This window comes from Anas platyrhynchos, chromosome 12 (genome assembly GCF_047663525.1).
Source record: "Anas platyrhynchos isolate ZD024472 breed Pekin duck chromosome 12, IASCAAS_PekinDuck_T2T, whole genome shotgun sequence".
Classification (NCBI taxonomy): domain Eukaryota; kingdom Metazoa; phylum Chordata; class Aves; order Anseriformes; family Anatidae; genus Anas; species Anas platyrhynchos.
Genome location: NC_092598.1, coordinates 7811404 through 7825967, shown reverse-complemented (window position 1 = coordinate 7825967; position 14564 = coordinate 7811404). Strand labels below are relative to the sequence as shown.

The following is a 14564-nucleotide window of genomic DNA, read 5'->3' as shown; positions in this document are numbered from 1 at the left end:
GAGAAAGTCAAATGGGCAGATAAATTTATTTTTTTTTTTTCAGTATTTGAAAAAGGGGGTGTTGAGCAGGAAAAGAATGCTATTAGATAAAAATAATGCACCTTTTACAATAGGTTTAATAATCACTTATTTTGGTAAAGCTATCCACACTAGTATTCAGCAAAACCCAGCAACGAGAGAGGCCTCGAGATTAACTCCCCTTGTCCTTATGGGGGACTTCAACTTGCCAGACGTTAACTGGGAGTGCCACACGGCTGACACGAGCAAGTCCAGGAGGTTCATGAAGCACCTAGATGATAACTTCTTGGTGCAGATGCTAACGGAGCCAACTAGGAAAGGCGCCCTCCTTGACCTGTTGCTGGAAAACAGAGAGGGTCTGGTGGGAGATGTGGTGATTGGTGGCCGCCTCGGTCATAGCGACCATGAAGTGGTTGAGTTCAAAATTTACGGTGACAGAAGGAAAAGTGCCACCAAAACCTCATCCCTAGATATGGGGAAGGCGGACTTCAGGCTGCTCGGGGAACTAGTCAGCAAGGTCCCCTGGGAAGCTGCTCTTGAAGGCCTTGATGTCCACCAGTGCTGGTCACTCTTTAAGCGATGCCTCCTAGAAGCACAAGAACAGGCAATTCCTAAATACCGCAAGTCAGGCAGGCGTGGCAGGAGGCCGGCGTGGCTGACCAGGAACATTCTGATGGAGATTAGGCAGAAACAGAGAGTGTTTCGTTACTGGAAGGAGGGCCAGGTGACATGGAAAGAATACAGGGATGCTGTTCGTGTTTGTAGGAAGAAAATTCGTGTGGCTAAAGCACACCTAGAGTTGAAGCTGGCTGTGTCTGTGAGAGAAAATAAAAAGGTTTTTTTTAGATATGTGAATGGAAAAAGGAGAACTAAAGAATACATAGGGCCGCTCCTTGATAGGGAAGGTCTTCTCACAGACGATGACATAGGCAAAGCAGAGACGCTTAACGCCTTCTTTGCCTCTGTCTTCAATGCCGATGATGGGCTTTGGGACCCAGGGTGCCCTGAGCTGGAGGACCGGGACGGTGGGGATGACAAACTCCCAACCGACCCTGAACGTGTGCGGGATTTGCTACTCCACCTGGATCCCTACAAGTCCATGGGTCTGGATGGGATTCATCCCCAGGTGCTGAAAGAGCTGGCGGACGTCATTGCAGAACCTCTCTCAATTATTTTTCAACGATCCTGGGAGTCTGGAGAGGTCCCGGTAGACTGGAAGCTGGCAAATGTTGTGCCGATTTTCAAGAAGGGTCAGAAAGAAGACCCTAGCAATTACAGGCCTGTCAGTCTCACGTCAGTGCCTAGTAAAATCATGGAGAAGATGGTTCTCGAACGTATTGAGGCACACCTGGGGGACAAAGCAGTCATTGGTCCCAGCCAGCATGGGTTTGTGAAGGGTAGGTCCTGCCTAACTAACCTGATTTCCTTTTATGATAAGATCACCCGTATGGTGGACCAAGGGAAACCAGCTGATGTGATTTTTTTGGACTTCAGCAAGGCTTTTGACATGGTTTCCCATAGGAGCGTACTGGACAAAATGTCCACCATACAGCTAAATAAAAACATCATACGATGGGTGAGCAATTGGCTAACGGGCAGGGCCCAAAGGGTTATGGTGAATGGCGCTGCGTCAGGCTGGCGGGCGGTCACTAGTGGGGTTCCTCAAGGCTCCATTTTAGGACCGGTACTTTTCAATATTTTTATAAACGATCTGGATGTAGGAATAGAAGGTATTTTGAGCAAGTTTGCTGATGACACCAAACTTGGAGGAGTTGTGGACTCGAATGAGGGTGGAAAGGCCTTGCAGAGGGATCTGGATAGGTTGGAGAGCTGGGCGATTGCCAACCGCATGAAGTTCAATAAGAGCAAGTGCCGGGTCCTGCACCTGGGACGGGGAAACCCTGGCTGCACATACAGACTGGGCGATGAGACGCTGGAGAGCAGCCTAGAAGAGAGGGATCTGGGGGTCGTGGTAGACAGCAAGTTGAATATGAGCCAGCAGTGTGCCCTGGCAGCCAGGAGGGCCAACCGTGTCCTGGGGTGCATCAAGCACGGCATCGCTAGTAGGTCGAGGGAGGTGATTGTCCCGCTCTACTCTGCGCTGGTGCGGCCTCACCTTGAGTACTGTGTGCAGTTCTGGGCACCACAGTATAAAAAGGACATGAAACTGTTGGAGAGTGTCCAGAGGAGGGCTACGAAGATGGTGAAAGGCCTGGAGGGGAAGACGTACGAGGAACGGCTGAGGGCACTGGGCCTGTTCAGCCTGGAGAAGAGGAGGCTGAGGGGAGACCTCATCGCAGTCTACAACTTCCTCGTAAGGGGGTGTCGAGAGGCAGGAGACCTTTTCTCCATTAACACTAGCGACAGGACCCGCGGGAACGGGGTTAAGCTGAGGCAGGGGAAGTTTAGGCTTGACATCAGGAGGAAGTTCTTCACAGAGAGGGTGGTTGCACACTGGAACAGGCTCCCCAGGGAAGTGGTCACTGCACCGAGCCTGTCTGAATTTAAGAAGAGATTGGACTGTGCACTTAGTCACATGGTCTGAACTTTTGGGTAGACCTGTGCGGTGTCAAGAGTTGGACTTGATGATCCTTAAGGGTCCCTTCCAACTCAGGATATTCTATGATTCTATGATAACGAAATTATTTTTCTAATGTAATATAATGTAACGTTCCTTGTGTGACAGCTAGAAAACATTTATGACACTGGGAGTGTTTTAATTTTCATATGTATGCGTTTTAATCTCTGATAAATTCTACCAGCAGGAAGGAGTGTAGTTTTTGCTTAATTCTAAGGGTGTGCTAATTGTTGGCTTGAAATATACTTGCCTTTTCCACTGCATCAAAGTGGCAGATATAATTGGTTATCATCGAGGAGGTTGGTCCTATCTGAGTTGTCAGAGTTCTTAAGAGCCTTGTACCTGAAACTTATCTTTAGTAAACACATATGTTTCCTTTAATTCTAAAAAGGGCACAAGGAAGGACTGGACTTATTTATTTAGCTCCAAGCTGCTATCAGTTTTGATGTGACAGTTTCTAACTTGAATAGATAGAAACTCTGGATTGCTGAAGAATAAATAAACAAATAAATAAACCTTATTGTTCTGCAAAGGAATTATGAAGTGCTCATATGCATACTGCTTTACAAAGTAGTTGATTTATAGGTACTTCTTTATTATGTATTCTAGGTGCTATGAAAAACTCTCAAACCATTGCATAACCTGCAATATAAGTTTTAGTAAGAACGTCTCTAGGATACATAAGCATGCTTGGTTGTTGATTCCACCATGGAAGGGATACAGGAAGAATGCAGAATCAAAACCCTGAGCTCCAAAAGAGGCTTGAAGTTTAATTCAGTAGTCACTGAGTGAGAAAACAAGCCTTCTGTCTTCTTTTGTAAGAGACAATTCTCCCATGTTTTTACATAAGAAATTATCCTTTTTCATCTTTTGTTCTATGGCAGTAATAAATTAGCTATAGGGGTTACTCACTCATTGGTAACTTGATATAAGTTCACGCCATGATAAAGTTTAGAATTTTTTCATTACGTTCTGCAATCATTGTGTTCTGTTACAGCCTTTATTCCTTACTAATATGCATCCTAAAGAGAACATCGAGAGTAAAATATTGCATTTAAAATGTATTTTTTGGATGTGAAAAATGTCTTTACAGTATTAACTTCATGAGTGTTTCCCCCTTCTCCCTTCTCTGCATCTTTCTCTGTTTTTTGTAGTCCATTGCCAGTTCTTCAGAGCATACATGTGTCTTTTATGTTGGGGTATTAATACATGCTGCACAAATACTGCGGACTGTCAGAAATGTTACTGATGATCACAGTCAGTACAAAACAAATATCTATAAACTATTTTGTGTTTCTAGGGGAGTCCCTGACCAGCACAAAGGTCAAAGTAGACACAAAGCTTTCTTACAGTCTCTCTATGTATATGCACACTCACATTGCACTCGAGCTACCTTATTTTTTGTTTTAAGCTCAATAAATGTAAATAAATCAGTGTCTTGCATATTAGATACTCTTACTAAATGTGATTTATACCTAAGCATGTTGGTACATGCAACATTATTGGTGTTTGAAAGGAATATGCTGTTAAATGGCTAGAATCTATAAATACCTAAAGGCACTAGAAAATCTCAAGTATTGACCCAGGAATTTGATTCAGAAACTACCCATAAATTAAAAGACTGATTTAGATTCTTACAACTAAACACAACAGAATTCATATGGTTGCCCTCTAAGCAAAATCAACTCTATTCTTAGAGTAATTTTCTAAAGTGAACAATTAGAATTAATAGTATTTAAAATAGTATTTAAAGTATAGATGCCACATTGTATGGAATTATTCAAGTAATTATATTTTAATAATTCTAATGGTCATACAGAACTGAGTGATTTTGAGAAGTTTAACTGTATATGAGAAAAAGGAAGAGGACAAAAAACACATCTATAATTAATGAGTCAAATGTTCAGTTTGATATACATAGAAAAGGCAAATGTCTGTATTTGCCAGTAAATTGACTGAGTCTTAATACTGGCACAGCCACAGCCATTTCTGTATTTAACTCTAAGGCTAAGCTTAAGTAGCTAAATGGGCCTCTGTTGGCAGACTGTAAGTTCAACTTAATACATTACTGAAGTGGTGTAAGACCATTATGAAGAAAGAAGACAAGCACATTTAAGTAAAAACAAGTATACATACATATACATTGTGCAAATCCCTCATCTTCTCACCTTTTTTTTTTTTTTTTCTCTGTACTAATTGTATACTTCTGACCACTGTTACCAGTTAAGTAGTAGTTGGTAGTAGTATAGAGAGATAGAGATAGAGAGTAATAAGAGAGAGAGATAGAGAGTAACTTTATGTCTAGGTAAGATACCACACAGTGAGGACACCTGTATAAGTTTCTAAAGTTTCTAAAATTAAGAATCTGCATGTGTCCAGAGGTAAAAATGTCCTGGACCCATTTCCTCTGGCTGTTTTCACAGAAATACATTCTGTTTTGATTTGATTTGTTTTCATCACGTTGTGGAGACCTACAAAATGTTTAGGTCACTGAAAATTAGGCCTACAACTTTTAATACATTCAGCTTTACCTTTGTCTTTATATTGCTTATTAATAAAAATGAAGAATATTTTGTTGCAAAGTGAAACGTTGTGCAATTTCTGATTATAATGCATGGGACATTTGCTTTAATTGATGAATGTGCTTTGTTAGGATTACTTTAACATATCATTTCTCTTTTGTTTTCCTGGTTGAATTTTTATGACTGTGTGACTTGAAAAATACGGATGAATTGTGATGGGAAGACATCTATAGGGATGTATGCAGAGAAGAATGTGAGGAGTTGTCATTATGATCGTTCCAAATGACACAAGAAAATGCCTATGTTGCAGTCATTCATTTTTGGGCATGGGAAGCCAGGCAGGAAGGGGAAGGATTTCTCTATCACACGCTGACAGTATGATGGATATAATGAAGCATATACGTGTTTGTGTAGAGGTTTTTCTGAACGTATCAAGACAAAGCAGTTATGTGGTAAAATAATGCAAATTTTCCCTCTTACAGATAATACTCTCAGCATTTTGGCAAAGCACAGTGGATTCAGCCGGCAGAAGCAAGAAGTATACCTACTGCCAATCATAATAAGTGATAGTGGAAATCCTCCCATGAGCAGCACTAGCACACTTACTATTCGAGTCTGTGGTTGCAGCAGTGATGGAATTGTCCAGTCCTGTAATGTTGAAGCATACGTACTTCCCATTGGACTCAGCATGGGAGCCCTAATTGCAATATTAGCATGCATCATTTTGCTGCTAGGTACGTATTGATTTCACAGCCTGGTGTTCAAAATTTTTCTGATTCATAGGTGGCTGTAAGTAAGCAAAGAAGTCACATACAAGGATGTATGATCTAATACAATATGATACATAGCAGTACTGAAAAGCTTGTCAAAACTGTCTCTTCTGTACTAAGAACTGAAAAAAAATAGAAAAAAAAAAAAAAAAAAAAACAACTTACAAAGCAAAGTCTCACTCTGAAGGAATTTTACATATAAGTCACATAATAAACAAGTATCAATTATGAAACCAAAAATCACATCATGTATGTCAAGTAGAAACGTGAACAGAGTGTATACTGCACAAGGTGAAAAATGGGTTTGTTGTATCTTCAAGACTTGTATGAGTTTATTCTCGATTGTAATGGCATAAGAGGTATTACAGCTTTCCAAGATAAGAAACACTGTATATTTTAACTAAATATACAACATTTGTAGATGATATCAAGTCAGTCAAGTCAAGAACAGTGAAGGCCTGTTTCAGTACTTTGTGTCTTTGCTTTTAGCAATTGGGATTTCAGCATTAAACTTCAAAAACAACAAAGTATAACCTTCTTAGAACTTTTTATGCATTTGTCCATGATTATGAAACTGATGTATCTAAGATCTTTTTTTTCTTCCTTACAGTTTTATTCTCTTTTCAATTCTATAAGAAGCACTGGTTTCCATCCATCATTAGAGCTCTGTTTTCAGAAAAGCATCCTCTAATTTTGGAAAAGTCCATCCTTAGTGTAGATCATTATGAACTAATGTTCAGTGAGTGATGGTAGCTTGACTTAACCTACGTCTGTAGGTTTTCCAAAGGGAAAAATTGTCAAAATTTGGGATTCAAAGATGTAAGTACACATCTTATTGCTTGCACAAAATTGAGCTTCAAATGTAAATATGAGCTGATAATACCAAACTAGAGGACTAACCAGAGGTTCTGATCAGATTTTTATCACTTGAGTGGGGTTGAAGTTACAAACCTTTAATTTTTTCTCTACCCCTTATTTTCACAAGAAGCAAATTATCATCATCCCTAACCGTGCTTAACATGTATCACTTTGATTAGAATTTTTTTACCTAATCAGTCTGTGATGCTTTCTTTGCAGTCATTGTGGTGCTGTTTGTAACACTAAGAAGACATAAGAATGAGCCCCTAATCATCAAAGATGATGAAGATGTGAGGGAAAATATTATTCGGTATGATGATGAAGGAGGTGGAGAAGAAGATACAGAGGCTTTTGACATTGCAACTTTGCAAAATCCAGATGGAATTAATGGATTTTTGCCTCGTAAGGATATTAAGCCTGATCTTCAATTTATGCCCAGGCAGGGTCTTGCACCTGTTCCCAATGGTGTTGATGTTGATGAATTTATTAATGTAAGGCTTCATGAAGCTGATAATGATCCCACAGCTCCACCATATGACTCAATCCAGATTTATGGCTATGAAGGAAGAGGGTCAGCGGCTGGTTCCCTTAGCTCATTGGAGTCTTCTGCATCAGACTCAGACCAGAATTTTGACTACCTCAGTGAATGGGGTCCTCGCTTTAAAAGACTTGGAGAACTTTACTCAGTTGGAGAAAGTGACAAAGAAACTTGACAGTGGATTACAAACTTTTTCACTGTTGACTTAATGATCATGTAATATTCTAGGGCCACTACTGTTAGTTAAAACTAATGTGGCTTTTTGTTTTAGAGGCAAGTTTAGCGCCAGTCATCTATAAAATCAACTACATTGTAATGTTGAACCAAATAAAAAAAGTATATGTTAGGAGGTTAAGTCTTGTGGAGTGTGAAGTAAAGTATGTGGAGTGTCTAGAAGTCTTTGGATATTTGATATTCACTTGACCACTCTGAAGATGGAGATTTGGATCTTTGATTATCTTCAGTGAATTGAAAAGAATGAAAAGAAATTGGTGCTTTCTTAGAAAATGGACTTGCAGGGATTTTGCTGTTGAACAGTAGCTCCTGCCAGTATGTGTAAAGCTAATGGTTTATTTCTGCATTGCCAACAAAGATCCCGCCACAGAAATGTTAAAAGCAATATTTTGGTCTTCTTAGCAATGCTGAATAGAAATAGCATTGTAAATCCTTACTGGCTTCTACTGTGCAGTGACCATACATTGTACATACAGTAATTGTTGGCCACGTAACCACAGACTGAATATCATCTTTAAATATTGTGTCAAGCCTTAAAATATTCACATGTTCTTAATCCATTCCAGTGATGGGTAATAAATACTACTAATGTGCAGAGATTCAGATGCAGGGGTACAAAACCTTGCTTTACAAAAGGATCTTTTTCTAGAAGAAGGATCAATCCTGTGCTTCGTCTTCTGAACGGAAAGAAAAAACCGTGAAAGGGGATGGACTTGCATATATGAAAGAATTGCTGATTTTATTGCTAAAGATCGAATTTATTTGTTTAATCTTTGAAATAAATATTTTATTGATGTCCATTACTGCTTTTATTTATTAAGACTGATAATCTATAGAGTAAGATTATAAAGAAAACTAAATTATATCCATTAATTTTTTTCTATATATAATGAATGTTTAATACATGTACATTTTGAAAAGCAAAAGGACAAATTGTTGCAGGTTAAAGCAGTAACCTCTCCATTTGCAGTAGCTGAATTTTAAGAGAATGCTGGCAGGAATAAAACTTTCCCAGAGAAAAACTTTTGACCGTTTTATATCTTCTTCATAAATCTAGTACCTGGTGTTTTTAATACAAGCACAAACAGCTGGAAGTAAACTGGTTCATGTGAATATTTAAACTATAGACTTTTAGAAATCCACACATAACACAGTACAGTAAAAAACATGCTTATAGTTCTCCACTGTATTAGAGCAGGAACCAGTGTGTACATAATTTTACTGCTTATGTTATTAGCATTTCTTTTCTATAATATTCATAGTGATGCACCAGGGCTCTTGCACACAGAGAAAGAACAGCACTAGAAGCTGCAAGCATACTCAATTTGTAATGCAAACTTGCCATTTAGAAGTAGCAATTGTATAATAAAACTATGTATTACATGCAAATCATTTTAATTTTCTACTTTGTTTTGATGCTATATTATTGTTTGTTTATTTACTCCATGTATTGTATTCAGAGAAACTCCTGTATTGTTTCCTACTTTGTGAAATATATTTTTATAAATACTTTTCTTGTTATTGCTTTCCTTTCAGTTTTACCTGTACACTGCAGAAAGGAATCTCCCTGAAAAACTTCATAATCTGTGGAGGAATATGGTTTCTCCAAAATCATTTATTTATTAGATGAATACAATCAAAATAAAAAGAATAATGTTTGAAGCACTTTTTGATAGTGTTTGGAGAATTAGATATGCAGCAGCCTGTGACCACAGGAGTTATGTGTGTCTAATTCACTGCACCATGCTGAAAAATAACTTTTTTTTTTTTTTCCCCAAGTATTACTAGTAAAAACAATACCTTCTTTTTAAGTTCCTCAGTAATTTTAATTCTGCAAACAAAAACATATTAACACATTTAGAATTCAAAATGGAAACGTCGACTTTGCTTCATCTACAGCATGGCTGATTTTAATGACTGCAGTTTGTGGACAATTAATAAGTTAGCACCACTACTTATACATATTGTAAAGATTTTACTGAAAGAGTGATCTATCATTTAAGTTATACTATATTCAAAAATTTTGTCTCTGAATAACTTTATCTAACACTTCAGGTAATATTATAACCTAAACAGTGACGTCATCTAAAGATAGAAAAGGAGCAATCCTTAGATGAATCCTTTAGATGATTTTCTCAAGTCAAATCCAAATTTCCTTGAATGAAGTCAAATATATTTATATAAGAGAGTATAACAGCAGCTGAACATGTTCTTACTAATCTTGTACCAAGTGCCAGGGTGTTCTGAATTGCCATGGTAGCATATAGTAGCGTAAATGCAAAAGTCTGATTTGAAATTTACACTGAGCCAATTTCTAGTCTAGTCCATCACAAGCCTGGGAGCAACGGAAGGTGCTGTGAGATATCACATTATTGTCTATAGTCATAGAAGCATTTAGGACAAGTAGCTCTGACTATGAGTTATAGCATACACTGTAGAGTTTTGCAAAGCTCCTTTGTAGGAAAACTCACAAATGGATAACCTTCTGATTGCCTTTTTGATTGAAAGTTCCATCTGAGACCACGACAGCACATCCAGTAATAAGATTTTCAGAGAAAAAAATCCCATCACTGGCACTGTGGAAGAGGCAAAGCATGACAGAAATCTCATCATTGTCAGTCAAACAGAGATGGTAGCTACTACTGGTGGGCATAGCTTTAAATTGTGCATATGTACAGGCTCTAAATATGAATATATCTACAATGCACATGGGATAAAAAATGTAATGAATTTATGAGATCCACCAATAGCAAAAAGCTATTTTTTAAATTCGTTGCTACCCCACCGAAGGGAAATGATTCATTCTGCAAACTAATTCAGTGTAATTTGAATATAAAATTTATAGCAATACATATTAGAAGGTTAAATGTCGATCATTCATTTTTTCCAGTACTTGCTCCTTTTTTGACAATGAAATTAATTCAGTGTAAAATTGTTTTGGATAACAATGGTATTTAGGGGGATTAGAATCATATCATTCTACATTTCACATCTAGATTTAGACATATTAGCAACATTCTTTTTAAGCATGTTAAAATGGTAATTCATCTTTTTCAACAACATTTAATTAGCAATTGACTCATTGTGAGTGACAAGGAAAATGCATTAAATTAGAATTATTAATACTGATAAATTTGAGAATTAAATTCTCAAAATCTTTTACAAGTGCCAAGTGCCTTAGTGTCCCATTGATTCTGGCTTGCCTTCACCTAGCTATGTCTCACACTCGTTTGTCAGAACTGCTAAAGTCAAACATCCCACACATAAAAGCTGAAATTACACATTTTGGGCCTGGACATTATCCAGGTCAGAAATTCAGCTCAGGCATTTCACTATGGAAGTACTGCAAAGTGAATGTGTACATTTTTAGTAATTATAACTCAGGTGACTAAAGTTCTTCCACATGTCCTGTCCTTTAGAGTAGCTGAAGCAGTGGGTGTTTTTGTGCTGTAACCTTGAAGCCAAATCACGGAAAGCTCATTTAGATATAATGTATTTTTTACCTGGTATCATTTATAGCTTTTTGTCTATGATGAATTTGAAATGACTGTGAAATATGCAGCAGAGAAAATGGATGAAGATTTTCATTTAAATCAGCAGTTGCTTATCACAGAAGAAGCATTTAACACTATGGCAACTCTAAATACCATCAACTATGTCTCAGAGCAGCAGTAACAATTCTCAATCTGGAGAACAGACAGAATGTCTGCAAAATAGTATGTTCTAAGTATCTTTATTTGTACAGCTCAGCTAGAGATAGATCTGCTGATTTTAATACAGAGAGAAAAATAAACCAACTATACTATATGAATGCAGTGATATATACCTACATATTTGTGTGCCTTTTATTATTATTATTATTTTTTAACAGCCTGCATTGAAATTGAATTCTAGAAATGAATAGACAGTTTCACAAAGTTTCTCCAAGATCTGTCCAGCTATAGGAAACTCTGCCAGGTCCTCTGTTTCTGTATCTGATTTTCTTGGGTTATAGCTTCAATCTTCATTGAGCTATTTGACTGTTTCTCTCCTTTTCCCTGTGTCTCTAAGAGTTCACCTATCTTGAGCTATAGTACAGTGTTAATGTTAGGAAGTTCATTAAGACCACACAGCTCTTTTTCAGCTTGTTTCAGTTGGTGTGTTCAGTAACTGGAAGCAAGCAAGTAAGCCAGAGCAGTTAAATTCACCAAGCTGTCTTCACTCTCTCATATTACCCTATTTGAGTTTCTAACAAAACACAACTGTATGCAAGTAGCTTGCTTTTCAGATGTAGTCACAGGACACTATTGTCACTTAAGGGATTTTAAGCGCTGCGTAAAAAAAAAAAAAAAAAAAAAAAAAAAGAGAGAGAGAGAGAGAGAGAGATTGGAAGCAAACCAAAAATCTATCGTATGAGGATTTACAGTGTACATAGTCTGGATTACTTATACCAAAGGACTGCTTCTGTATTTCAAATGAATGATGCAAGAAAATCTAGTCAATGATAGTACTGTTAATAGCAAGAATAAGAATGTAGAGTAGCATCACATGTTCATGAGTATTTCCGATCAAATGAAGTGAAAAGAAAGAGATTACTCAAAAAATAATTTTCAGATTTGGAGAGGTTTTAGCAGTGGCAGTCTTTCCTGTTAAACTGACACTTAATAAATAAAAAATGTGGGAGTATTCACCATTTTCAGGATTTTCAGAATGTAGCAGGTGTCATTGGCAGCAGATAGAGAGTACTGACAGAGTGAACAGTGGAAGCTTTCTGTAGTTTATCATTCAGATAAGTTGGACTTGTTATTATTTCTACATTTGTACACTATTTGTGCAAGATAATGTTCTGGTCTTGAAGAAGGTGGAAACCAATTTAACTTGCAGTATAATTCACTGTGATGGGTTTTGTAATCACACTGCAAAATGAGTCTAGCTGCTATATTATACAATACTGATACTAGCTTATGTGCTGCAAAACTAGTCTTTCTCCAAATAATGTCATAGCATTCTAAATGAGAAAATATAAAAGCACTGACAATGCTTTTTGTGCAACTGCAACTAAGACATCTTCCAAAATGGCTAATAAAAGCAAGCTGAAGCACACAGTTTCTGGCAGGGCCTTGTAAATGTGCTCATTAGCATTGCAACACAAGTATTTCTTCTTTTTCCTCCTCCTATCCCCCCCTTTCCCCCTCCCTCCCCAGTATAACATAAATTAAACCAGTGAAATGAACAAAATGAAAATTTCAGCCTTCTCTTCAGGGGGAATATGTACAAATTTACAAAATTCCCTTTCTTCTGCTTCCACTATTTCAGAGACTTGCATGAACGAAATCTGTGTGATTTTGCCGGTGTGACAGGCAAAAAAAAAAGCTACTTAAAGTCTGATATTGGCATCTCAAATTCCCAATCATCAAAGGAACATGGGGCATTTATTCTATGCCAGATATCCATAGACAGACTCACTCCATGGTGCTTATGAACACAAAGCACCATAGTTTCTTTACTAACATGGAAAGGTTTTGATTGGTGAAGTTTGGAATCAACAGCAAGACAGAAGGCAGGTAGCATTGCTAACTGACAGTAAAAGGCTGGATCATTCTGAAATAGGCAATCATTTTGTAACTTACTTGGGGCTTTGTGAGGTCTAAAGCTAACCTTGACTTTTACCTTCACAATATTTTTTAACAGCAAGAAATGAGTTCCTTGCTCACTTTTTTTTTTTTTTTTTTTTTCCTTTTATTTTTTTGGGGTAAGGCGGGGGGTCTGTTTTGTCAATTCTTCATTAATGAAATTTACACTGATGGCAACGTTGACTCAGTCCAGTCTGCCAAATTTCACAAGCTGTCAGTTGTAATAATTAATATGAAAATGAAAGATGTGCATTTTTTAACTGATATTATTTATGCAATTGGAAGCAATGCAAACATGCTTCAATCACCTTTAAAATATACTCCAGCACTCCCACATGTCCATCCACAGATGTGATTGGTTTTGGACTCATTTTCAAACACACCAGTATACTTGCATTTACATGCTGTTGGTATGACTTTTACATGCAAGAAACTATCTCAGTTCCTTAACTGTTGTTGAGGAATAAGTTTCCTACATGTTATCAGAGAAGTATGTCATGACTTAAACCTATGGACAAAGAAAGAATTGGTTTTATCAAGAGCCAAACTCTATATGGTTTTAGAGTCAAAATCACATGCACAGGTAGAATCCACAGCTGAATTCAAAGCCATGGTCTCAGCTGTGGGATTCAGGCAAGTGGACACCCAATTAAAGGTAAGTGACAGATTATTTGGGCAAGACATATGACACCCCTCCCCATGCCACCCTCCTCCCAGACAGCAGCTCCTGCTGCAGCTATCATGTGCACATTTATTCTGTGGGTTACTGAGGCAGATTACCCAGGCTCCTGCTAGGAAAGTTCCAAGGCAAAATGGTGATGGTGGCCAAGAGCCTGACATCTACAGAGGGGCAGATGTAGCTTTTTAGTCTTTGTATGAAGACAGCTTTTACAGTCTTCCAGTCAGCACTGGCTTCCTTTCAATTTTTGCAGTTTCAGGTCTAACTGTTTCAAGGTGTAGCAACCCAGTATAACCTGTTATAGCAAATAAAGGCAGGGTATTGTTAGGTAAAATGTCATTGCAACACAGAGCAGGAGATACAATTAATCCTTGCAGAAAAAGGTCAAGTATGAATCATCAAATGCTGTAGGTTTTTAATGGATATTTTCCAACCCCCTTATTTCACATAAAACAGCAGCCATTTATTTTATTGTATACAATATCTCTTCCTTAAATTAAAGTAACAATTGATGATATTTAGACTGCTCTATTTAGACCGTCCAATTGCCTGCTGAGTCTTTTATAATTTAAAAAGCAAACAGGAAATTTTCAGCCTGTGATTGCATAGAACCAGTCTACCATCTGACCACAGCAGAAGACTACATTACTGACTTCTCTCTGTCCCATCTTCAGGAACGTTTTTGTCTTGTTTAGCTATTAATTATGTTTAGCATTGTGTCTGGTCTTGTCCACATGATAGCTCATTTGAGAGCT

At 37.6% G+C, this 14564-nt stretch overlaps 1 protein-coding gene across 5 annotated transcripts in view; it reads left to right on the top strand.

The window, feature by feature from the left end:
- The window catches only part of CDH8 (cadherin 8), a 204712-nt gene extending 195684 nt beyond the window's left edge, over positions 1 to 9028 (top strand). For all 5 annotated transcript variants that reach the window (XM_013098274.5, XM_005018256.6, XM_038185527.2 and 2 more), the window contains 2 exons: positions 5601 to 5852; positions 6966 to 9028. In XM_013098274.5, coding sequence (XP_012953728.1) covers positions 5601 to 5852; positions 6966 to 7459 — 746 coding nt within the window. In that variant the 3' untranslated portion in view covers positions 7460 to 9028. The remainder of the gene's footprint in view (positions 1 to 5600; positions 5853 to 6965) is intronic.
- Positions 9029 to 14564: the final 5536 nt, after the last annotated feature.